The 26,255-nt window shown below is 43.0% G+C and overlaps 1 protein-coding gene across 3 annotated transcripts; it reads right to left on the bottom strand.

Moving 5' to 3' along the window:
• Positions 1–1,331: 1,331 nt before the first annotated feature.
• On the bottom strand, positions 1,332–25,584 carry GET1 (guided entry of tail-anchored proteins factor 1). Of its 3 annotated transcripts, none has more exons than XM_037831519.1 (5): positions 25,429–25,584; positions 17,818–17,983; positions 16,851–16,918; positions 15,052–15,166; positions 12,924–13,692 (listed from the first exon to the last, which is right to left on the bottom strand). In XM_037831519.1, exons 1-5 carry the CDS (start codon positions 25,528–25,530, stop codon positions 13,619–13,621), a joined length of 525 nt encoding a protein of 174 aa, XP_037687447.1. In that variant the 5' UTR covers positions 25,531–25,584; the 3' UTR covers positions 12,924–13,618. The 3 variants fall into 3 exon arrangements, with proteins under 3 accessions (XP_037687449.1, XP_037687447.1, XP_037687442.1); XM_037831514.1 differs by lacking the exon at positions 12,924–13,692 and adding an exon at positions 13,699–13,957; XM_037831521.1 differs by lacking the exons at positions 12,924–13,692; positions 15,052–15,166 and adding an exon at positions 1,332–1,794.
• Between the last annotated feature and the right edge of the window lie 671 nt (positions 25,585–26,255).

Raw genomic sequence — 26,255 nt, forward strand, 5'->3', positions numbered from 1 at the left:
ATCTTGTTTTTTAAAAAATATATAGTGTAAGTAATGTTCACTCACGATAGCTACTCAGTCAATATATTATTATGCTTACAATATTGTATATTAGGACTATGAAAAGGGAGTGTACCCCCAGTGTTAATCAGTTAACTTAGCTCCATGTATTTATAACAGTAACTTATTTATAATATAGACCATAAGTATTTCCAAAAACGTTTGCAGGTTGGTACATAGTAGTAACACATTTTAAAATTGCAAAGTGTAAAATAAACTTTGTAAAAGCCATGACAGGAAAAGAATTTTATCTAAAAACCAAAGATGAGAAAAAATAGTACAACTGAGCATAACTTTGATCTTTTTGGGAACTATGATAGGAAAAAAAAAAAGAGAGAAGGAGGGAGACAGGCAGGCAGAGAAGGGAGGAGAATTGGATTTTATTAGGTCTGTAAGGAGAAAGGAAATAAGCCAATGCACATGAAATGGAAAACTTACCTGACCCTGAATTCTGGGAGAAATTCATTGAAAGGCCTATTGGAAATGAGGTACTGAGTAATATTACAATGTCTACTCCAGCTTTAGGGCAGATGGAGTATTTCTGAAAAGATCTTTTCTTATGCCTACTCACAATAAGAGCATAAATCATCATATTAAATCAGAACGGCCTGAAATTCAGTAGAGAACTAATGTAATAAAAATATAGTTTAAGCCTGTTACTTTCTAGTCATCTTTTAAAATGTTAAAAATTATATGCAAAGGAAAATTAGCAGGGAGTATGATAAAATGCTAACTTTTTATCTCTGAGGATAAAATCTCAGATTGTAGATGATTTTTAATGTATTTTTTAATGTATTATAGTTTTCAGTAATGAACGTATCTTTATAATCAGGGGGAAAAACTCAAATATAAACAAGAGCTCCATTTCCCATAGTCTGGGAGATGAGGTACTCTGACTAACAATATAAAAAAGCTAAAAATGCTGTATTAACTTTACGAAAGATGTTTTTCAGCTGGTAAATACTAAATCAAAGCAGTCACCCAAGGAGGTCAGCAGGCAAAGGTCTGAAGTCAGCTTTTGCCTACCATTTGCCAAAACTGGACAACTTGAGCATCAGACAAACCTCCAGGACAGAGAGGAAAAATACTAACATTAAAAACTGATCAATCTAATGTAATGTAAAGAAAAAGGCTTACGTAACTTCAAAATGAACAGGGGGAAAAGGATGTAAAATTTTCTCTGTTCATAGACAATGTGATCTTGTATATAGAAAATTCTAAGGAATTTCTAAATTATTAGAACCACTAAACAAGTTCAGGAAGGTTTTACAATAATTTATTTCTATACGCTTTTTTTTCCCCCAGGCAAAGGCGTTTATTCTGAGAGTGGAAAGGAGCCCGCCTGGGCAGCGCACGAAGAGGCGTCTGCACCGGCCGTGGCAGGGAGAAGGCGTTATACGGGCAGGTTCGCGCGGGTGGGAACCTGCGGAGGGAGGAGGAGGAGGAGGAAGACAAGTTCGTAGCAAAAAGTTTTTTAGTTGACGTCAGTCCTGGATGGGGGTGTGGATAATCTCTTATTGCCGCAGGCTGGTTTCTGTCAAGGCCTCGGAGGCTGCTGTTGTCTTTCCGCATCTCTCGAGGAGGCCGGACCTCACCCTGGTCTTTGGGGCGAGGGGGTTAAGGGCGGCGGCAGGCTTGTGCAGCGCCTTTCTGCTGAGCGGGGCGGTAGTTGTGGAGCCGGATAGCGTGCTTGCGGAGTTTTGAGATGCTTGTTTTGATGATTCCCGATTGGTTTGTGAAGAAGCAGCATTGTTCCTGTAATAGAGCACAAATGCCTCCATGGGCAGCTGTTAGAAGGTTTAGGATTGAAAACTGCATGGTGGTGGGTGGAATTTGGGAGAGGAGGGTATACGGATTGGGGACTACGGGGTGTATGGGGATTACAGCTTGGTTGCTGGCCCTGAGGTCTTGGACTTGGCTGTATGTGCTGTTGGGCTCGTGGACGGGTGAACGGGGTGTTACATGGAGAGTGGGTTAATTTTAAGAGGTTTTAGGTGAAGAGCTTTTGTATAATTGGTTTGAGGCCACGAAGGTGTGTGATAGATATGGGGTACTGGGGGATTGCGGGGTACTTGGAGGGATTTTTTGTTGGTGGGTAAGAGAGAGAGGTAAGGAGGTGAGTCCGGGGATTGGTTTGCTCAGGGTAGGATAAGAAATTGACGTTAGGGTGTTCAGGGCAAGATAAGGAGTTGACATCAGGGAGGTTATTACATTATGGAAAATCATTTATGTTCTTGATCAGACTGCTACATTAGCTGAGAGTGGGTTTTATGTAAACAGTCATGTCTGTTGTGGAAGAGCTTCTAAGGGTGTGTTGGGTATGTGTTGGGGGTGGGGAGTTTTGCCTAACATTCTAGGCTTTTTTTTTATTTTCTAGGGGTGCTGAAGGGGTGTAGATCTGTCTTTGTATTTGCTTCCTCCTGTTGGCGGGGTGTAGAGTTGTCCCTATGGTTCGTTGCAGGGTAGTGGCTGGTAAGGGTGTTTTCATTGGAGGAGTAGCATGTTGCTGACCCCTTGGTCCGTTAGGATTTGAACAGTTCTGTGAATAAACTTGGTTAGAAATTGTAAGAAACAAGATCCCAGAATGAGCGTAGAGGAGATGAGAAGTAGGAGAGGAGAAGCAGGAGTGGCCAGGTTGATAGTAAAACAGCAGGAGACAGTAATGTGAGGAGCTTGCAGTACGGTGAGGAATGTTTACATTTTATGAATTATTAGGCACATATATATAACATTGAATATTAATTACTGTTTTGGGTGGCGGTTAGAATATTTAATGCTACTCAGTTTTACAAAACCACTTTTTTTTAACTTGTGAGGTTCCATTGTTAAGCAGTGATATTATTAGTTTTTACCATTTTTTAACTTTGACCATAGAAACAAATTTCTTTTTTGCAAACTTTTTGTAACTTTCTGTATCTATTTTTTAACTTTGACTACAGAAATAAATTTCCCCCTGCACAAACTTTCTGTATCCATTCAGGTTTCATCCCACATTTTTAAACAACCAGTTATTTAGGACAAAACCATTTTCCTTTTTCTTTTTAATTAGAAAAACATTCTTTATACCTTTTATACAACAGGCTATTACCATTAAAATTAAACTTCTTAGAATAATGTTAAATATTTAGAACACTTTAGTGCATTATTGAGGCAGTAATATACAATTTTGAACAAGAATCAACAGCACTTGTAGGTATTAAACTGGTGACTGAGTGGTTTAACAATATATATGCTGAGTTTTTATTAGTAGATAAAAGTTGTATTGAGGGGCTGGCTTTAGAGAGAGGAGCGGTGAGCGGGAGGAAGGCGTGGAGGAACCCGGAGAGCCGGGGCTGGGGGAGGGACACGCAGGGGGCGGTGTGCGCTGCGAGGCGGCTCTGTCCGCGGGGGGGAGCGTCTGGGAGGGGTTGGAGAGGGAGGGAGGCGCGGAGGGGGGGTTGTAAGCCGCCAGGAGGAACAGAGGGAAGGACGAGAGCGGGAAGAAAAGGCCTGAATGTGGGGGGGCGTCCAGCGCCCACCCTGCAGTGCCGCCCGGGACCCTCACCCAGGAGGAGGGCGTCCTCAAACTCGCTCCTGGATTAGGGCAAAGCAATGGAGGCTCGGCGGGAAGCTGGGCGTCCCCGAACTATCCCGAGAGCCGGGACCCCTGCCCGGCAGTGGGTCCGGAGCCCTGGTCGAGGCCCGGCTGCGGGGAATTTCGGAAGGAGCGGCCGGACGGGGCGCCGGGAGAGGGAGGGAGGGAGGGGTGATTCACGCGGCGGCTTCGCGGGGCGGAGAGGCCCGAGACGCGTCTCACGTGTCTCACGGGCGGGCGGGCGTCTCTGGCGACGGGGGCTGTAGATCAGCACAGCCAAGGTTAGGGAGGCAGCCCGGGCGGGCGGCGGCTGCCCGCTGCTTCCCCAGTAGCGAGGCGTGCCCAGGGTGCCACGCTCCGAGTCCCCGGCTCGATCCCGGGTCTCCGCGCCAGATGGAAGGTGCCCGCGATCGCCGGAGAGGAGACAGCTGAGGGGTTCAGGCAAAGGCGTTTATTCTGAGAGCGGAAAGCAACCCGCCTGGCCAGCGCACAAAGTGGCGTCTGCTTCCATACACTTTTAATAGACAGTTTGAAATGAAATTAAGAAAAAATCCTATTTACAACAGCATCAAAAAGAATTAAATACTTAGGAATCAGTTTAACAAAGAAGTGCTAAACTTATACTCTGAAAACTACAGATCATTATTGGAAGAATTTATAGATCTAAATAAATGGAAAGAGCTCATGTTCATGGATCAGAGACAATGTTATTAAGATGGCAATACCCCCAAACTGATGTATAAATTTAACACAATCTGCATCAGAATCCCAGCTAACTTTGTAGAAATTGACAAGCTGATTCTAAAATTCATATGGAATTAATTGTAAAGAACTCAAAAGCTGAAACAATTACGAAAAAGAAAAGCAATGTTGAAAAACTCACACTTCCCAATTTCAAAACTTACCACAAAGCTACAGTAATAGAAACCATGTGGTACTGGTGTAAGTTTAGACATAGATTAATGGGATAGAATCAAGAGTCCAAAAAATAAACCTATATATCTCTCAACTGATTTCTGACAAGGCTGCCAAAACCATTCAATGGGGAAAGGAATAGTCTTTTCGACAAATGGTTCTGAGACAACTGGATAACCACATGCAAAAGAATGAAGTTGGATCCTTATCTCACACTATATATAAAAAGTAACTCAAAATGAACCAAAGACTTAAATGTAAGAATTAAAACTGTAAACCCCTTAGAAGAAAACATAGGTATAAATCTTGACTTTAGATTTTAAAATGGATTCTTAGATACAGCACCAAAAGCACAAGCAACAAAAGAAAAAAATAGATAAATTGGGCTTCATCAAAATTAAAAACTTTCGTTCTTCAAAGGACACTGTCAAGAAAGTGTTATGACAACTCTCAGAATGAGAGAAAATATTTGGAAATCATATACTTAGCTAGTAAGGTACTTATATCCAGAATATGTAAAAACTCTTTACAACTCAGTAACAAAAAGACAACTCAATTTAAATATGGGCAAAGGATATGAATAGACATTTCTCCAAAATATATTTATATATACACAAATGGCCAATAAGCACATGAAAAGATGACCAATATCATTAGTCATTAGGGAAAATGCAAATCAAAACCACAATGAGATACCCTCCCCATACCCACTAGGATGGCTATAATTAAAAAGTCAGATAACAAGTATTGGCAAGGATGTGAAGAAAGTAGAACACTTGGGCACTGACTGACGGGAATGCAAATAGTGCAGTCACATTGGAAAACAGTCTGGAAGTTCCTCAAAAAGTTAAACCTAGTCACCATTTGACCTAACAATTCCACCCCTAGGTATATACCCAAGAGAAATAAAAATATATGTCCACATAAAAACTTACACACTTGTATGCTGTAATTGTTGGTAACAGCATTATTAATTGCCAAAAGGTGGAAACAACCCAAATGCTCACCAACTGATGAATGGATAAACAAAATGTAGTATATCCATATAATGTAATATTATTCAGCTATAAAATGGAATGAAATACTGAAACATACCATAACTTGGATGACCCTTGAGAACATGCTAAGTAAAAAACCCAGTCACAAAAGACAATATATTGTACATATGATTCCATTTATATGAAATGTCCAGAATAGGCAAATCTTTAGAGATAGAAGTAGATTAGTGTTTACTTAGGGCTGGGGGCTGGGGAGATTGAGGATGAGGCATCATAGCTAAAGGGTACAAGTTTCTTTTTGAAGTGATAAAAAAAAATGTTCTAAATTTTGTGGTGATGGTTGTACAACTCTATGAATAATACTAAAAACTGAACTGTATAAATGGGTGATTTGTATCATATGTGAATTATGTATCAATTAAGCTGTTACAAAACAACAACAACAACATGAGAACAAACCAAATCTTGCAATTTAGAAAATACATGAATACCAAATTGGGTTTAACCTAAGAATACAGGCTGATTCAATATTTAAAAATTAATAATTCACCCATCAACAAATTGAAGAAAATTAATGATTATCTCAAAAGAAACAGAAAAAGCATTTGATAAAATTCAAAACCCATTCATAAAAATTTAAAAAGGCATTTCACAAACTAGGAATAGAAGGAAACATCTTTAATCTGCTAAAGAGACTGTGCCGGTTTGGATGTATTATGTCCCCCAAAATGCCATGTTCTTCGATGCAATCTTGTGGGGGCAGACATATTAGTGTTGATTAGGTTGGAACCTATTGAATGAGTGTTTCCATGGAGATATGACTCAATTAACTGTGGGCAAGAACTTTGATTGGATAATTTCCATGGAGGTGTACCCCACCCATTCAGCGTGGTCCTTAACTGAATCACTGGAGCCATATGAAACAGCTGACAAACAGAAGGAATTCAGCTGCTGCTGAGAGACACATTTTGGAGATGGCCATTGAAAGCAGACTTTCGCTGACATTTTGAAGAATGCCATTTTGAAATGCAACCTGGTAGTAGCAAGCAGACACCAACCACATGCCTTCCCAGCTAAAAGAGGTTTTCCGGATGCCATTGGCCATCCTTCAGTGGAGGTACCCTATCGTTGATGCCATAGCTTGGACACTTTTATGGCCTTAAGGCTGTAACTTTGTAACCAAATAAACCCCCTTTATAAAAGTCAATCAATTTCTGGTATTTTGCAAACAGCAGCATTAGCAAACTGGAACAGAGACTCTCAAAAAGAGAAAGGAAAAAACCAGGCAACATAACACTTAATGACACAAGGCTGAAAGTACTCAAGATCAGGGTCAGGAAAAGAACCTACAACCACCATTCCCTCCATCCAGCATTACACTGGTGGTCCTAATCAGTGCAGTACCACAAGAAAAATTAAAAATTTTCCTTTTCCTTTGGAAAGGAAATAACAAAGCTATTATTATCCACATGTATTACAATTCCCTATGGCAATGTAAAAAAAAAAAAAAAAAAAAAAAACAGCAACACAATCTTCAGATGAATTATTAGAATTAACAAGAATTAGAGTTAGAATCAAGAGTTAGACAAAGTTGCTAGATACAAGAATCAATGTATAAAACTCAGTTGATTTAAACCAGCAAACAGAAAATGTAATTCTTTTTAAGATACTATTTACAATATCATCAAAACATATGGAGTAAATCTAACAAAAGATGTGCAAGAGTTGTATGGAGAAAACTATAGAACTTCAGCAAAAAATAGTAAAGATGACCTGGATAAACACGAGATCTTGAATTACAAGATTCAGTGTCATAAAGATGTGAGTACTCACCCCCACCCCAATCTATTTTGATTAATTCTATAAAAATCCCAACAGGTTATTATTATTTTTTTTTAATTTTAGTTCAGTTTTTTTTTTGTGGAAACTGACTGGCTAGTTCTAAACTGTATGTGGAACTAGAAAGGACCTTGAACAGTCTGGATACTTCCAAAGAACAAAGTAGGGGTACTCACCTAATTTAAGCTCTAATTATGATTGAGTGGTCATGGTGCAGAGGTACAGAAATTGACCAACCCACTAGATGAAACAGCCCAGAAACAGACTCAGAATTGGAAGTGCACATCCGTGGATAAAGGACACATTTTCAACAAATAGTACCACAACTGGGTATTTATATCAGGAAAAGGGGTGGGTAGGATTGGAGCCCTACCTTAACCATATACAAAAATCAGACAGCTATATCTGCCAGGTTTCTCCAATTAATGTTACTAGTTTTCTCCTTTGTAATTAGTATCTTGTGGAGAGAAAACGTGAGACTGCAAATATACTGCCTCTTCTATTTTCACCCACTAATATTAGCAACCATTGATGATTCTTGCTTACGGTTATCACCATGGTGTTTGACAAATGGCAATTTATTTCCGTCATCCCTCCTAAGCTTATTAATTGAATTCTATGGTAAGGAAGACCTATTCCTTCTCCCCCATTTATTCAATCATTTATTTATACCAATATGGACTCATGGATATTTTTATTCTTTGAATTATAATCCTTCATTGCCATTATTTATTTTGTTGTCCAAATTTTCTCAGATTTGGCCATTGGGAGCTTCTTTAAGTTGGCTCCTATGTCCTTTCAGTATGCCCCTATCATTAATCAAAGTTAACATCACCAGCCTGAGACATTAACAGCCTGCGCCCCCTGGTATGATTCAAAAGAGGTGATATTCATGTCAAAAATGCATAATCCGAAGTTAATTAGGAACACAGATGAGGCAACTCAAATTGCAGTTTCTCAACAAAATAACTGGCAGTGTTCTCCAAAGTGTCAAGACCATGAAGGACGAGACTGAGAAACTGTCCCACATTGGAAGAGATCAGGAGACACAACCACCAAACACAATGTGTGATCCTGAATTGGATCCTGGACCATAGAAAGGATTTGTGGGACAATTCGTGGCATTTCAGTAAGGCCTAAAGCATAGTTAATAATATTCTATCAGTGTTTCTTTCCTGGTTATGATAACTGTATTACAGTCAAGATGTTAATATTTGGGGAAGCTGAGTGAAGGGTATGTAGGAATTCTTTGTACATTTTTGCAATGTTTTTGTAAGTCTGAAATTATTTCAAAATGAAATTTGAAGAAAAAATATGTAACTATTAAAGTAAAAGAATAATACAAGACACATAGGGGAATTTTTATGATCTTGGAATAGGTGAGGATCCCCAAGATACTAAATGCATAACTCACGAAGGAAATGGATAATAAATATGACTATGAACAATATCTGTTCACCAAAAGAGCTACATACAAAAAGTAAATATGCAAATTCAGAATCAGAAAGTAGATTATAGGTTGCCAAGGATGGGGGTGTGGAAGGAGAAAATGCTTAAGGGTGGGGTTTCAGTTTGGGATGATGGAAAAGTGTGGTAATGGGTGGTGGTGACGTAGCACAGCACTGTGAATGTAATCAACACCACTGAATTCTACACTTGGAAGTGGTTAAAGAAAGATCTACTAAAAGTGTTTGTCTAAAAACGCACTTGGAAGAGATTTGCTTCACATATTGCCAAAAAAGGCTTAGTATCCAGAATATATAATTACATATCAATAAGAAAAGGGCAGTCTACCAAATGGGCAAAAGACCTGATCTGCCATTTCAAGAACAGAAGCAGATATTCAACCTCATTAGCAGTCAGGACATCAAATAAAACCACATATGAAAAATGTAAAATAAATGTTTTATATTGTAAAATGTAGGGGGCCTAGCAATAGTCAGCAAATAGTGAATGGGGAATGATAATCTATTAAGAACAGATAAGTTATGGAGGGTAATCTTAATGTTATTGGAATGCTCAGGAATGACTATGGTTTGTTAATTTTTGGGGGGTATGGTAGGAACATGTTGGAAGCAATGTAGTTATTTTAGGTTATTTGTTTTTCTTACTCCTTCCTTTGGTTTTGTTTAAAATGTTTTTTTAATTGTTTTTTAGTTTTTTGAAAAATAAAGTTAAAAAAATAGTGAATCAAACAATAGAACCACAAAACAACAACAACAACAAAAAAAAACAGAATACCACCCACTTGACTGACAAAAATTAAAAAGGATGACAGGATGCAATGTTGATTGAGGGCAGCCTTTATACACACTGCTGGAAGAAGTGCTTACTGGTTCAGCCCCTTTGGAAATCATTCTGGCATTATCTAGCAAAATTTATGAGGGCCATAAGCTCTGACCCTAATGATTCGAATCCTGGTTATGTATCCTGGAGAGGCTCCAGCATGGTGCCAGCACCGGGGACCTGTGGAAGAACAGTTAGAGCAGCACTGTCTGGAATAAAAAATAAATAAATACATAAAAAGCAAACAACCCAAATGTCCATCCACAGCAAACTAAGTGGTATGTTTATATAAAGGCATTCTATATGGTTGTGAAAATGTATAAATCACAGCTACACACAACACAGATGAACTCAGGATCACAGTATTCAGTCAGAAAAGCAAACTGCAATTTATCCAATTTATATACAGTTAAATAGCACAAAACACTAGACAATACATTATTAACAGATACAGGCAACATTATAAAAAGAGGAAGTGTTAAGATTCAGAGCAGTGGTCATCACTGGTCAGAAGAGCACATAAGGGATCTTGAAGTATCTTCTCAAATTGGGGTTGCAGGCAAGAAGATTTTCATTTACAACTTACATATTTTTAAATCTTTTTTAATCTGTCAATACTTAATTTAAAAAATTTTAAAGACACAGGACTAACAACTTCTCTAAGAGTAATAAAAATCTGTGGGGAGTAATTTTTGCAGAAGGCAATTTGGTGGTTTATATCTAAATTTTCATCTAGCAATTGCACTTCTAGGAATTTACCCTACCAAAAAGTTAACCCAAGTGAGCAGAAATTATATGCAGAAAGACAGTCAATTCAGAATTTTTTGTAACAGGGAATATTAGAAACAAGAAAATGTCCAATAAAGTCAAAATATGGTTACATCTATCCAAATGTTCTACAAAATCATTATGAAGAAATATCACTACCATTAGCTCATCTCTGTACAGGCATGTAAACATTTTAATAAATACATATTGCTTTAGGAAAAAAAAGACAGAATTTAGAGAACTCGAAGGAATTAATGGTAAACCCCCCACCCCCACTTTAGACTCTCCAATACCCATACCCACAATATTGGCAAAAGCTCGATTATATTCAACTTAAGATCAACTCGCTCTCAAAAATTCTCATGAGAGCTAATTGGTATCACCTCAACTATGAGGAAACATACTCCTATAAGAGGTACACAGGGCCCTAGTGGAAAACCATTACGTGATTGTTTTTAAAAATTAAATATTCCTGGGTATTAAGACACACCGGAAGGGTAAAAAAAAATCCTAAGGCACTTACGGCATCACTGGAAAAAAACCTTTTTATTACAAGAAAGGTTTTACAACATCATATACAAGCCCACATAACAGCAGACACCACAAGTCAATACAAAATTAGCTGAAAATCCATCATATAGATACTAAATCAGATGTTTGGAGCAGGGGGAGAAGAAAAAAGAAATCCCTGTCATCTAAGGTGGTCAGAGAAGTTTACCAATAACCCCAGAGGCCTGGTGGACATAACGGGAAGGAGGGGCCACGTCAGCGCACCTTCCCTTGGCACCCACGGAAGCCAGAGAGCCCGGCGATGTCAGGCAGGAAGCCAGTGGCAAGAGGAGAGGAAGCAGGAGGGCGCGAACCTCACTCCACAGTGATTACAGGTTTCATATTAGAAGATTGCCTTTCTTGATTTACCACAAATATTAAAAGCAAACAATTGGCATGAAGAGAGCTCTATATTTCAAATCAAACAGACATCTGTTTTCATGTAAAGTTATTAACTATATCCAACATTTTCTAGTAAAAAAAAATACTAAATCTATATAGCTATCCATAAATACTACACATATGTATATGGAAAACAGGACACACAAATGTTAACACCAGTAATCCTAGTTCTGTGGAATCACGGGAGACCTTTACTTGCTAGGTCCTTTCCTATACTTTCCAAGTTGGGTTTTTAAAAAAAGCAGGCAAAGGTATTCCTTTAGGACTTTAAAAAAATTTATTTTAAAAGTATATACAACAATATTCACAAATACATGGTCCGTCAGTGGAAGAAGCACAAGAAAGTGGTTAGAGAGGTGACCTGGGGACCAGGGTGGTGGGGGGACAGTCAAGGGGCCAGAAGACAAACTACCCATTGTTTCACTTCCTGTCTTGTTAGAATTCAGAACTGTGTTTATTATTTATTTAAAAATAAATTTTTGAAAACAACAATGTGAAACATACAGGACACTTAAATTTCCCCTATTTATTCTCCATGAACTATTTAATGTAGATGGGAAGAAAGAATTAACAGCTGAGAACAGTGAATCTTTTCTTCTAGCTTCAGGGAGATTTGTCACGATTCTTGCCTAGCAACTGAAGGAATATATGCACAGGAGATAAGCCAGGGTCTGGCCAAGGATACGATATCCTGTCTAGTGGTCCGAGGATGTCCATACATATGCCGTACCTGCTTGCCCAATTCCTGCTTGCATAACCTGCCGTTTACAAGCTGCAAGTCACCACAAATGGGAGTTGGGCACGAGCCCTCCCAGTGCCACGTAACTGTCGAGGCACCCGGCTAAGGGACCAAGACTGCAGCTCCCCTGTGCTGCTGCAGCTCATCATCTGTGGCCAAAATGCATCCTGAGTGGTGACCAGGACACTGGACCTGCTCCAGGTGTCCACCAGGCCGTTAGCTGCAGCCACCACTGGCTCCCAGTTCTGCAGCCTTTCTTTACACTGATCCACAGGGTGCTGGGAACGCCTTTAGAGTCCTGTGAACCTGAATGACCAGGAATCCTGAAACCCACTTGGATAGTCTTGCAGTGTGGTGAAAAACTGAGGTACCACAGCACTTTGTCTTTTCACAGTACTACTAGCAGAAATAATGAGTTACTAGATCATTAGAGAACACAAATATGACCCTTCAGAAACTAGTCTGAGAAATTCAGTTTTAATATGATGCCAGTTCCCACCTAGTTAACTACCAACGCCTCTATGCTAGTTGTCAAGTAACAAATTCGGACTGGCTGTAAGGAAGGAAGTCACACATGCACTTGCCAAGATTTTAATTAGAAAAAAAGGTATTCTGAAAAATAGAATTGGCAGAATTATACTCTAGGAGCCAAATATGTATTGATTCAAATTAATTTAATCAGCCTTCCTAGTTTTGTGCGTGTGTGTTTTTTACTTTTTTCCATTCTACAGAGCATAAATATTAAATGATTATAAAATACACTTCATTTTAAATGTTTGAAATATAAAACAGAATTCAAGCACAAAACAATGCATTATGGTCTCATTAATACATTTATAAAACACAGTGAAAAATTAACAGTTTCAAATAAGTAGATAATACCATGGCAGCAAACGCTTACCCCAAAAATGACATTTTAAACAGAGGAAGAAAAAAGCACAAGCAATATCAGTTAGTGTTACTGTTTTAGTTCTACCATATGAGATTAAAAAACAAATTATCGAATTTTAGTAGTGGTACTAAAATTAAGTCACTTTCTAATCTGGAGTAAAAATAGTATTAAATCTTTAAAGCACTGCAGTTGTTAGAAAATTGTGACTTTCCAGCTGGCAATCTGAGCCAAAGAGATGCCAAGTGTGCAAATCAGGAGAAGCAGCACGCAGACGCTCCGCAATGATACCCATTATTTATGAACCTGATATTCTGTTAGTTGGTACACACTTGTCAAACACTGATTGACCTTTCTGGCTCAAAGAAAAGAGTACAAGATTGTGTTTCTTACATAAGAATTGCACATAAACCCCAAGAATAAACATGTTAAAACAAAAAGCTAACATGCACTTTTGTTTCTTAAAAAAAAAAGGGGTGGAAATCAGATTTTTAACCCAATAAGAGAAAATCCATTTTAAAAGTCTTATAGCTGTTCCCTGCCCCCAAGATGAAGAGCAAGACAAGGCTGTCTACTCTCACCACTTCTATTCAAAATAAAAAGTCCTGTAGTCTTCCTTTTCAGCTGAAAGGGTGAAGCACAATAGCCACAACTTTGTTACAGACTAAAATCCAACAAGTAATTCCAATGCCACCTGGAAATAAAGAAATTCAACATAAGAGAACACGCCCACAGTTCCGCTCACATTTCCTGCCTCTGTTACCTCTACCTTATAGGCAGTAACAGTATTTCAGTTCTTTCAGTGCAGTGCTCAGCTAAGACTACATTCATATTTCACGGTCTCAGATTCTTTAGCCTTTCAGAGTCACAGGCTGCATTCTTTACTAAGCAGGAGTTATACCGGACAATTGACACTGGTTTGTACTTCTCTTTCTTGCCAGAGAGATGTGCATTACTTCCTGTGGTATGAAAAAAATGCAAGATCTTGGAGAATGGACTATTTGTTTTTCCTTTCTCAAAAAAATATTAGAAATGAAGTGAGGTTTACCCACACCTCTCCCGCCCCACTGATAACTGAGGGGCAGGAGTGTCACATCACCCAGGCCAGGCTGCAAGGGTGGCTGACTGGGCCCCTGGGGCATTGTGGAAGGGTGGCCTCTTGCCCCTCTTGTCAGCACCACTGAGCCCCAACCAGCAGGGCCCCAAGCTGAGCTCCTGGCAAAGTCTGGGCTGTGGCAGTCAAACACAAAGAAAAAAAAGGGGGAGCAGAGGGAGCAGCTAAATTGGAAGTCTTTGAACAGACATTCTCTTTGACTTTCAGCATAACCACAAATCACAACCAAAGACTGCCTGACAAGAACATGTGCTACAGCACTAAATCAGAGCCTAACAAAATAAATATTCTCTAACAGGGCAAATATTAAATTACAACATATCCAACTGAAGAACAGCTATTCAAACTTCTTTAATAAGTTTACTGACATGGGAAAAGGGGTACAAAATTGTACGTATCAGATGACTTTAACTGTACAAAAATAAACAGAAAAAAAGACTGAAAAAATATATCAGGGTTATCCATAGCTAATGGAATCTTTTAAAATGAGTTTTTGGTTATTTCTAATCATTCTTCAATGACTTATGCTGCTTTTACATACCAAAAAAAGTTACCTTTCAAATATAAAAGACTGGCCAACAGCATCACATGCTGCAGACATCAAGTATAAGGACTGAGAAGCAGCTGCAGAATTTGGGAACTAGAGGTTCAGAATGGGGCATGAGACGCCAAGTATCAGGCCTGGTTTCCAAAAGCAGGACTGAGAATGAACTAGCTCTGCCATTTAACATTTTGGTGACCTGAACAAGCTAAGCAATTTCTCTAAACCTTGGTTTCTTCACTGCAAGACTTGGGCAAGGCTGAGCACAAAGCACCTGCTCACTAAATGGAATGAGGATGAGGAGGAGGAGGAGGAGGATGGGTTGACTCAACCTTCTACCACACACCTCTACAGAAGTGTATCCATATTTTCCACTATACTTTCTAGGGAAATCTTACCTGCTACTCTAGTAGGAAATGCTACCAGGCGATCAAGTGGAGTTATCCATTTACTTGGCACCACAGCCACAGGGACAGAATAATACTTCCAAATAAGTGAGATCATCAGTGCAGCCTGGAAAGACACTTCTGGTAAGTGAAAAGCACCTGCCAGTCATGCAACAAATACAAAAGATGGGGAAACATCAAAAGAATTAAGGAAACTTTCCAGATTGATGAACTGAAGGCTATCAATCCAGTCCTGGTAGCCACCAGACATGCATGCACAGCCACCAACTTCCATTGTTAAAACTCTGAAATATAGTTTCAAGACTAATCCACCAGGACGTCTGGAATACACAGCCCTAAGGAGGTCGGGGGTGCTTCTTACAAGTGAACTGGCAGCTTAGTGGATGTCTTAATATGAATAATAGATACCCATTATTTAAATTAGCTGGTAAATAAACTAGGCAGTCTTTTCTCACTTAGTCTCCCCCCAACTAGCCAGACTAGGCTAAATATACCTTATTTGTGACAAAAGCTATCTACACCTCTATGTAAGATCCTTGAAAGCACAGTTCATTCTCCCACCCACACAAATGTCAGTTAGCATAACTGTACAGAGACAAGCTCACAGTAAGTTTAAATGATGGGGAGAGAACAGAAACTTCTTTTTCCTTTCTTCGCCAGTAGAAAAGTTGTCTTCTTTCCCCTCATGGTCAAGTAAGCAGAAGGGAGGGTATCTGCCTTAATTCCTGTGTCCCTGTGAAACCTAGCTCACGTCTCAGGATCAATTTCCTTAAATATACCCAAAACAACCCTTTTTGTGGGGATTTGCATGAATTCTTTAGCATTTAGACTAAGAGAAAGCCAATAACTCTGAACAAGTTAGTTAATTTCTCAGGAGAACTTTCATATTGGTTTTATTCCAAAGCAGTTTTAGAAATGTAGGAGGGTGACGTGAGAGAAGCTTATTTCTACGTTAGATTTTCTAAACAAATTCTTTATCACAGTAAATAGAAGTTCCCAATATTGAAAAGCAGAAATCACAACACATCCAAGCAGCAACTGAAGTGTATACATGAAAACCTTAGGGTGAAGTAGCCACAGGAGTAGGAATAGTTCCCTGGGAAACTAAACAGTTAAATAGCCCTGTGATGATTACTTGTGCATCTACAATCAACAAAGGAGACTTCCCTCAGCAATGTGGGTGGTCTCCTTACATAAAAAGCCAGAACTGAAGGCTTTAGAGGGGTCAGAAGAATTTCTGCCTCAAATTCAAGATCAGCTCTTGCCTGAATTTGCAGCCAGCCAGTTTCCCCTGGGAACTTTGGTCTAAGAACTTCAACATCACCTTTATCGGAGTTTCCTATCTGCAGCCTGCCCAACGGAGTTTGGACTTGCGAGCCCCCACAATTCCTCATAATAAATTTCATAATACATACGTATGTATATATATTCATATATGTGCACATATACATACATCTACACCCACATATACATGGATATATACATGCTCGTTGTTCAGGCACACTAAGGACCAATTGCAAACTTAGGAAATCTGATGTTGAAATAAGCTTCTCTCACTTCATCCCTCTATACCTCTAAAACTGCCCTGGAATAAAGGCAATATGAAAGTTCTCCCGAGAAGTTACTTCAGAGTTCTTTTGGCTTTCTCTAAGTCTAAACGGCAAATCTGCAGAGTATTCTGAGTCATGCGCCAGGCGGGCCATGTGGCGCAGCAGCCAAAATTCCCAGCCCTGGCTTCTGCGGCCGCAACGGGAGGACACTGATCCCAGGCGCTACTACAGTGCACTTACTTGCAATACGTAGAAAGCAACACTTATAACCCATTTTATCTTGGCTAATTGAGCTGTCCGTGCTTTCACTGAAAGGAAAAAGAAGAGGAAAGAATTATATCAGTCTTGAAAAGTTAAAAAACAACCAAGTACACAGAAATGTTACTTCCCCTTATAGAATATTTTCTGAATATAAATGTAGCATTTGTGCAACATACTTAGAAAATATAAAATAGAATTTTTATGTCACCCACAATCCCTCTACATCATTATTTAAAATAGAGTCACAGAGATCTGAATAGCTGTAATATTGAAAACCCTTACAATTATTAATTTAAACCAGAGAGAATCCTTTTGAATGCAACAGGACTACACTTTTACTCCTTTATTTACTGGTCTACACAGTACACACTCTACAGAGGGAGTCTAGTGTGTGCCAGGTCTGGACAGGCTCCCCGGGGTCTGTGTGAGCAGCCGCAGAACCAGCGCTCACGCTGTCGCACACGAGCAGGCCCCTCACACACGGGCTGCCTGCTGAAATGGTCTTCATCCCAGGAGGTGGGGAGGTACACGGGAACCACAGGATGAACAGACCCGACCCCTGCCCTTGGATAAGCAGATGGTTCATGTGAGGACACTGCTGGGTATTTTCTAGCGAGTGGAACAAAAGCCTCTGGGAATCCACAATGACGATTTCTCTGGGCTCTTCTCAGAAAGGGGCTGCATTTGAAAGTGACAATCTACAGCAAAAAGTTGCCTCTGGAGAAAATGTAAGAGAATCTTAGACATTTCTGTGTTTAGAAGGCAAAATTTCACTAGTTAATAAAGAGAAAACACTAATAATTACTGGGTTTCCTTCTAGACAATTTAACATTTCTAACATTTAGAACATCCAAAAATCAAACACATATTCTAAGACTCCTCATATAAAGATTTCTCTATTAAGCAGCTTTTATGAAGCTTTTGACACTGCAACGGACACCAGTACCGTGAGTTTTGAGCTTATCGGTCATCTTGTTGATCTTTCTCTCCAGTCTGGCGTATCTGGCGAACTCGTCCATCATGTTGACAGTGGAGAGCTCTTGCTTCATCCCGTGGATCTCCGCTCTCATCTGCGCCTCCTGCTCTGCGTCCTTCTGCAGCACCCTGGACATCTGGCAGAGTGGATGGCGGGGATAAGTGCCTTTCCAGATGGGGGACACGCTCCTCCCTGCCTCCTCCCCCATCCTCTCTGCTTCCCTTTACAACTGGGCCAGCCACCATTCTTTATCTGCGTTGCCAGCCTTTGCTACCTTTTCTACTCCCTGCACAAAAACAAAAACTCCCTCAATTTTGAACCACTATTCAAATTATATTTTTCCATTTGCAGAAACACTGAAGGTGGTTATGATACATGTGTACGTATCTTTCGTGGTAAATGTAAAATTCACATTATGAAATGAACATATTCCATCCCCAGAGCTGTCGTTCAAGTGACAGAGAACACTCGTCCTCTTCCCTTCCTGAAGAATTCAGTCCTGAGTCAGGTGGGACAGAGCCCAGAGGTGGGAGAGGTGTGATGAGGTCAGAGTGGGGTGCCCAAGCCTAAGCAGGGTGAAGGGGGACTCAGTCCAAGCACAGTGCTGGGGGCATCCCGCAGAGGGGCAGCCTGACAGGGGGTCAGAGCCAAGCACAGGGAAACAGGTGAACCCATGAAAGCGAAGCTGGGCAGGGAAAGGAGGGTGCACACGCCAGGAGGAACCCCGCCACATGCCAGGTGTCAGGGCCCAAGTAGGCACCCAGACGGCGGAGAGGATGGTTACACAGAAACTGACCAAATAAGTAAATATATTAAGGATAATTGGGAGCCAGTTTTCCTACTGTCCAAAAAAGAAGTTACAAATATAGATCTGGAGAGAATTACAAAGAGCACTGTGGGTGTGAACTAGTGGTTTAAATGATTAGATAGACGCAAACATGATAGATGCGACAGAGATAGGGAGAGAGAGAGGGAGAGAGTAGGGATGATGATAGAGACAGAAACGCAAATGTGTGTAAACAGGCGCTTCCGACTACCGGTCCCACGCGGGACGCAGCCGGCTGCGGCGCCTTCCCGGGTCTCCCTGACCCGCGGGGTCAGCGGAAGAGCCCTGTGGGAGCTGCTCGCCGCCCGCCGTCCCTGGGCGGCCCCTCTCCCATACACCTGCCGGTACCAGGGCATTCTCCCGGGAACCCAGCCCCGGCTGTCGGGAATGACACAACGACGGCTCCCAGGTGGCGCGGCCGGGAAGGAGGCCGGGGGCGGGACCGGATCCCGGGCCAAGGGCGCGCAGGGGAGTGGGGGGATAATCGCGGGACAGGCCCGGGATGGGAGGGGGCGGTGGGCCGGCCTGGGGGAAGGAGGAGAGAGAAGGGGCTTAGAAAAAACCTCAGGAGGCGCCTCCAGTGACCAGACCCCAAGGGACCACTGAACATTTCCAAACGCCACCAGACAGGCGAGAACCAGCATCGCCCCTGGGACACCCCTCCGTGAGAGCTCAGACAAACCAGCGGGGACCTCGCTGCAAAACCACTGGCCTGCAACTCGGCAGGTGAACTCACTGCCCTCCCCTCTACACGGGCCCTGACTCCCAGGGGTGTAAATCTCCCTGGCAACACAGGATATGACTCCGGGGGATGAATCTGGACCCCGCACCGACTGAGAACATCTTCTTGACCAAAAGGGAGATGAGAAATGAAAGGAAATAAAGTTTCAGTGGCTGAGAGATTCCAAATGGGAGTCGAGAGGTCACGCTGGTGGACATTCTTATGCACTGTATAGATACCCTTTCTAGGTTTTAGTGAATTGGAAGAGCTAGAAGGAAATACCTGAAACTCTTGACGCTTGAAGATGATTGTATAACAATATAGCTTACAAAGGGTGACAGTGTGATTGTGAAAACCTTGTGGTTCACACTTCCTTTATCCAGTGCATGGATGGATGAGTAGAAAAATGGGGACAAAAACTAAATGAAAAATAGGGTGGGATGGGGGTATGATTTGGGTGTTCTTTTTTATTTTTTATTCTTATTCTCATTCTGGTGTAAGGAAAATGTTCAAAAATAGATTGGGGTGATGAATGCACAACTATATGATGGTACTGTGAACAGCTGACTGTACACCATGGATGACTGTATGGTATGTGAATATAGCTCAATAAAACTGAATTAAAAAAAAAAAAAAAAAACCACTGGCCTGTGATACTGGGAAATGACAAAGTCATGCAAGTCAAGGAAAGACTGCGGAATTCCCCCAGACTAAAGGGGAATGAAGGGCCATGACAAGTCACTGCAATGCATGGTCCTCAGCTGGACCCTTCTGACATTACTGGAACACCTGGAAAACCGAACGGGATCTGAGGATGAGATAGCAGAACCGCGCCTGACATTATACGGCGGTGAGGCCACGGTTTGTAGGAAATATACACTAAAGTGCTACAGCCTGAGGGGCCTCAAGCAAGCAAACTACCCTCAAATGGCTTAGGGGGAAAACTCAATTCTGTGTACTGTATAGCGTAACTGTTCTGTAATTTTATGTTTCAAAATTTTACAGATTAAAAAAAAAAAAAAAGAGGAACGGGGATAAAGTATGTAAAGTGTACCTGAAACCCAGCAGTGCACAGTGAACCAGCTTGTTACCCCAGCTCAGTCCTCTGTGCCCTGACAACCCCGCACACCTTTCCACCCCCCCAGGCACTGCGCACAGTAGGGCCACCAGGGACACTGGGGCCGCAGGTCTCCTGAGGGCGCCTGCACAGAGATTGCCACGCCCACTCACAGGCTCCACGGTGAGAGTAAGGGTCTTCGTGTGCAGCTCCCTCGCAGTTTGTCCCCGACCTGGTCTGAGCGCCACCCAACACTCTCACTCAACGGGACAGGCCAGCCTAATCCACCCTGGAGCAAGAGGAATGGGCCAAATTCTCTTCTTAAAACAAACAAACAAAAAAAAAAAAAATCAGAATCCTTTAAAAGCAAGAGTCTACAGATGATGCAACAGAGGCTTTGGTGGTGGAAGGGCCTTTTTAAGGAGACAAATTTTCTACATCTTGATCCAGGTGCTGGGAAGCCTACTGAGTAAGTTTTTCAGAACTCATCAAATGGTGTGCCTAAAATGGGCGAATTTTACTGTATTCAAACTACAGGTCAATAAACCTGACTTTTAAAACTTATTAAAAAAGAAGAAAAGATGCAAACAGTATTTAAAAGCATTATAGAAGCAGCACAAAACAGAAACTGAAAAGATAAAAAAGGGTTACTCTGGAGCAGGAGAAGAAGGTGAATGAGGTCAGAGAGTGAACTTGAAGGCAAAAAAGATAGTTTCCTGGTTAAATCAGACAACTATAGTATTTGGAAAATAATGAATATATTAAATCTATAAACACAATTAAAATGCTTGAAGGTGTTTAAGTTCACAAATAGGTACCAACATGAATCCAAGACTTCCTTACATGCTAGAATTATGAATTGAATTGTAAGATTCAATAAGATTTGAAGATAAATATCAAATACAGAATATTAATTTTTAAAACAAAAATAAATCTCTAGAGTCTTTTTGTCTACTCAAAGATACCTTCTGAGACATCAAAACTCAAACTTGAATAATAAGTTGTACAGGGACCAGCTTTTCAAGGACCTGGTGCTAGGTCCACAAAGAACTCTGAGGCAGGAAATAAGTGTTCAAAAATTCTTAGTAAGATGAATTGTGTCTGAAATGGGGTAGTAGGGCGAGAGGGAGATAACAGGGGCAGAGCCACTCCTTCCTGTCCACCCCTGTCCCCAGACACCAGACACCTGTCTGGCTGTACTCATAATGTCCTCCTACCAGAGTCATCCTCAAGTCTTGTTCAGGTTTGACACCCCCTCAAATGACACACCTCCTCTAACAGGCAAAACACCATGATTAGAACTTGGAGAGGTTCGAATCCCCACTCTACCACACACTGGATGGGTGTCTGACAGCAACTCTCTGGGCCAGACCCATCCGGAAAACAAGTGATAGGACGATGGCACAGCGCAGGAGAGTCCACTACAAAGGACGGCTCACCCCTCCCTGGGATGCAGCAGACAACCCTGGGAATGACGCTCTCACTCGGGTCCCCTGCTCCGGGGTGCCCCGGAACACCAGGACAAACTCCTCGGGCTCTGAAAGGAACCAAGGCCCCTGCAGAGCTCCGGACCCAGAAAAGCCCCAGGGCCAGCGGCCTTAGCTCGCACAGGCTCGGCCAGGGCCAACCCCCTCATGCATGAGTGCCCTCCTCCCCCCACCGCCCTGTCACACGCTCTTGGCATGAAGGTCCAGGCGACAGGTCCAGGGAAGCGGGCTGAGTCTTTATCCCCTAAACTAATATTTGGAGGTCATCCTCACGCCTGATCCACAGCAAGAAGTCTCTAAGTGACTGTGCTCCACAGAAAAGGGTGAGGGTCTCAGGAATGACCCAGGACACCAGTAGCAGATCCTGCTATGTTGCCGCTTGCCTAAGTGGCGTATCGCTCTAAGAGGAGTCTTTTTAAACAAACATCTGAAGGATAATTTTTTAAATGCTGAATATAAAAATGGGGGTCAGTCCCACAACCCAAACCCGAGACCACCGCCTATGCCGTGGCCACTGTCTGAAAAGGGGTTGACAGGGGGTGGGGGACCCTGAGGGAAGGGGCCGCTGGCGCCTGCGCAGTGCGTACAGCTCGCCGGGACCGTCACCCCCACCCCACCCCCTCGCTTTGACTACTCCAGGCCTGGGGCGCCTGCGCAGTGTGCCTCCACTGCACAGCTCGTAAAGCCAGCGCTCAATAGGGGGGTCTTGGTCCCCTTTCCTCTCCTCCCAGGGTTAAAGAAGCCTCAATTCTACCATATGAACCATGAGTCCTCACCTAGGCGTCCTGTAATCAGCTTGAAGGGAAGGAAGAGAACCCCGGGAAAATTCTAACCCATCAGCAGGGACTGCTTGCCCTTGGCCAGCCTACCCGCCCCCACCCCAGTATTACGCTGAGATCCCACTCCCAGGATCTCATGCAAGGCTTTGCTGGGTGGGAGGGCTTCTTGTACTTCAGAGACTTCCTGAAGGGCCTCAGGCGCTGGAACCAGCGGGGCCTTCCTGACTGGTGGGTCCCTACCTTGGCTTGACGCAAGAAGCTTCAGAAATGTTGTCGGGAATGTTAGGATCTGAAGTACAGGGCATGGCCCGGCCCCGAGGACCCTATATTCCGAATCCAACTTTTCCATTTCTCAGCCTTGAGGCTTCCCCACCTGCTTCCTCAGCTCAGGGCCTCTAATGGTCGTTAAGGAGCAGCGTTTCACCCCTCACAGGGTCACTGCATTCCTTGTGGCTACTTTTTACTGACACTCACGACAGACCCAGTGAGCAGGCAAGTGGATCTCGATTATTTTTCATTATTTTGAACACCAATGATGCTGCTGTCCTGTGCTAAGATCGTTTTATGTGATCCTTTTTAACCTGGCCAACAACCCCTAATGAGTAGTGTTACCACCAAGGGGAAGGGAGTTGAAGAAAGCTGATGGGGTTGGGGTTACAGAGGTATACGCCCTGCAGGAGGCAGCAAGGGACTTGAACACAGGTCTAAGGACAGGGCAAGTGCTCGTTCAGCTAAATCCCCATCAGACAGCCACCGTCCTCTGGCAGAAGCCTTCTTGTGCTGGTTTGGATGTATTATGTCCCCCAAAACACCATATTCTTTAATGCAGTCTTGTGGGGGCAGACATGTTAGTGTTGATTAGGTTGGAATCTTTGGATTAGGTTGTTTCTATGGAGATGTGACCCACCCAACTTTGGGTAATACCTTTGATTATTTCCATGGAGGTGTGGCCCCACCCATTCAGCATGGGTCTTGATGAGTTTACTGGAGCCCTATAAGAGCTCGGAAAGAAGGAGCTCAGTGCTGCAGCTTAGAGAGACATTTTGGAAATGGCCGTTGAAAGCAGACTTTTGCTGACACTTTGGAGATACTAGCCCAGAGTTTGCCCCAAGAAGCTAAGCCCAGAGACATTTCAGAGAACACCATTTTGAAAAAATTTGTAACTTAACAAATTCCCTTTATAAAAGCCATTCTATTTCTGGTATTTTGCATAACAGCAGCATTAGTAAACCAGAACACTCCTGCACTTCTAGACTACAGCAATAACCCCCTCAGACAGATTGGCCAGAGCACTGACTGCTATAGGCTTAGAGAAGAAGCCTGAGCAGACGGCAGGTCTTACGTACTGTCACTGCCATACCCTCATTCCCCATCTGCTACTGAGGACTTATGAACCCTTCACAGAGGAAGACAACACCAACATAATCTCTTTGAGCAACTGAGATTAGTTCAGTGTGGCTTCAACATTACGTGAAACAGGATGGGGGTAAAAAAAAAAAGGGAAGTGATACTGCAGGAAAGATAGGCTGGGGCCAGCTCTTGCCTTTCATGCAATGCTAAGACTAGAGGGCATCATGAAGAAGAGGTTTATAGGAGAATTCTCTATGCCTCAGGACATTGGGGGAAATATAAGACCCTAGAATAGAGCTTTGCCAGGAACACACACTCAGTGAATACTGGTAGCACAAAACACAAAGATACCCTGCCTTGTTTTAAAGATCTCCGGTCTCCATTTCTATTGGTAGAGAAAAGCAGGGAGAACGGAGTTCCCCAGGATAATGCTACAACACCTGCATGGAATCTTTGAAGTCTCAAACTGGCCGGGACAGTCCCTCGCTGCCTCTGTGGGCTTAGAAAAGACACCCTTCCCCAGGGACAGCTCCGATGTCCCCTACCCCACGTCCTACTTACCACCAAATCCCTAATCATGCTCCAGTAGACGGAGAGACAGAACTAGGAGAATCGCACACCAAGCATCAAATCTTCGCGCCAACACTCACTAGCTGGATCAAAGAGCAACTCCCCTAAACTCCCTGGGAGGTAAAGAAGGGATAACATCCACCTCTCACCGCAGCCCTGACAACCGGAGACGAGATACCGCGCTCACTGCTTTGGGTACAGGAGGCGTCACGCGGTACTGGGGTTTTCTCTCGATACTTGTCTCCCGACCCCACCCACCCACCCCAAGAATTTGGGCTCCTTGTACCCTGGGATCCGTCTCTCCGGGACCTGACCGTGCATGCGAGGACCGCAGAGAGGCCCCCGGGAAAGTCCGGGCGCAACGCTGTGCCAGGCACTGGTCCTCTAGGATACGAGGGCTGCTCGAATGCCTCCAGGGACCAGGGGTTAATGGAAATGAAATAAACAGCAAATGAAATAAACAGCAGTGTGAACTCCCAGTCAGAGGCGCGCGGCCGACACTCGTCGCCCGACGACTGCTGCTATGTGGAAACGTGGCCACGTGTGCCAGGGCTTTCCTCCACCCCCCCACCCCCACGAAGAGAATTCTCAAATCTAGACTGGAGGGTAAAGCTTCGCAGCTTTAGATGTTAGCAACTAATTCAAAAATATCTTAAAATACAGTAGAGCCCAACGAAGCTGCTTCTGGGGGCCGAATATAGCCCTTGCGCGGCCAGTTTGGGACCCCTGCGTCCACCCCAGCCCCGAGGCGGCGTTCCCACCAGCCCCTGAAAGGCCAGGCAGCCACTTACGAAGGAAGAGAAGGACGGGAGGAGGATCCGGAGGACATTACACCCAAACACGAAGCTGAGCACCAGCAGCCACGCCCAGCGGTCGGCCTCCGCAGCGCTCATCGCAGACCTGGCCGCGGCGCCACCACCGCTACAGCAGCTCCATGGGGACCACGCCGCCCGCCGCGCCCGCGCCCGCGCCCGCGCCTGCGCACCAAGGCCCGGCGGCGCCGCAGAGGTCCACCGTCGCGCCTGCGCATTGCGCTCCACTCCCGGGGAGGCAGGGCCGTCTTTTCCTCCGGGTCCTTAAGGCTTTCCAGCCCCTACTTTGGCCTTCCAGGCTTCCGTAGCTCTTTTGCGCGGCTGGGCCAGTTTTCCAAATTTTGGTGGTATATTTGACGTACTTGCAAAACACTCTCCGGGAACTTAAAATTAATGGCTTACAAAACATCTCCTTAATTGATTAAGCAAGTTCTAAATTGCCTGCGTTTAAATTGATGACCTTCTACCGTACGTTTTCAGTTAAACACGGAACTCCCAACTCTGGGGTGCTAGGATAACCCAGGGCCTTGTATCAACTAGTAGGTAGCAGAGAGCTAAACAAAACACTGTTGCAGACACTGTTATCCTTGAGACTCTCCACATTTCTCTCTCAGGTCATTCCTTCCTCGCCTTTTCTGCCTAGGGCCAATACCTCTGGGATCTTTCTCGAACATATGTTTAATGATGAGCACCCACGTTCTCGACATGGCAGACCTGGGTACCATTCCTTTTTTTCTTTCCAAAAATCACAATTTTAATAGCTGTATAAAACTCTGTTGTAGAGACAGATTCCTGGCCTTGAGTTA

The sequence above is a fragment of the Choloepus didactylus genome, chromosome 1 (assembly GCF_015220235.1).
Source record: "Choloepus didactylus isolate mChoDid1 chromosome 1, mChoDid1.pri, whole genome shotgun sequence".
In the NCBI taxonomy this organism is placed as follows: Eukaryota; Metazoa; Chordata; class Mammalia; order Pilosa; family Megalonychidae; genus Choloepus; species Choloepus didactylus.

Bases quoted from the DNA above. Each gene is read 5' to 3' on its own strand.
- GET1 (XM_037831514.1), bottom strand. From the start codon at position 25,530: ATGAGCGCTGCGGAGGCCGACCGCTGGGCGTGGCTGCTGGTGCTCAGC. The intron at 17,984-25,428 runs GTAAGTGGCTGC...CCACTCTGCCAG, and splicing joins TCCCGTCCTTCTCTTCCTTC to ATGTCCAGGGTGCTGCAGAA. The intron at 16,919-17,817 runs GTACTGGTGTCC...TTTTCCTTTCAG, and splicing joins CGATAAGCTCAAAACTCACG to TGAAAGCACGGACAGCTCAA.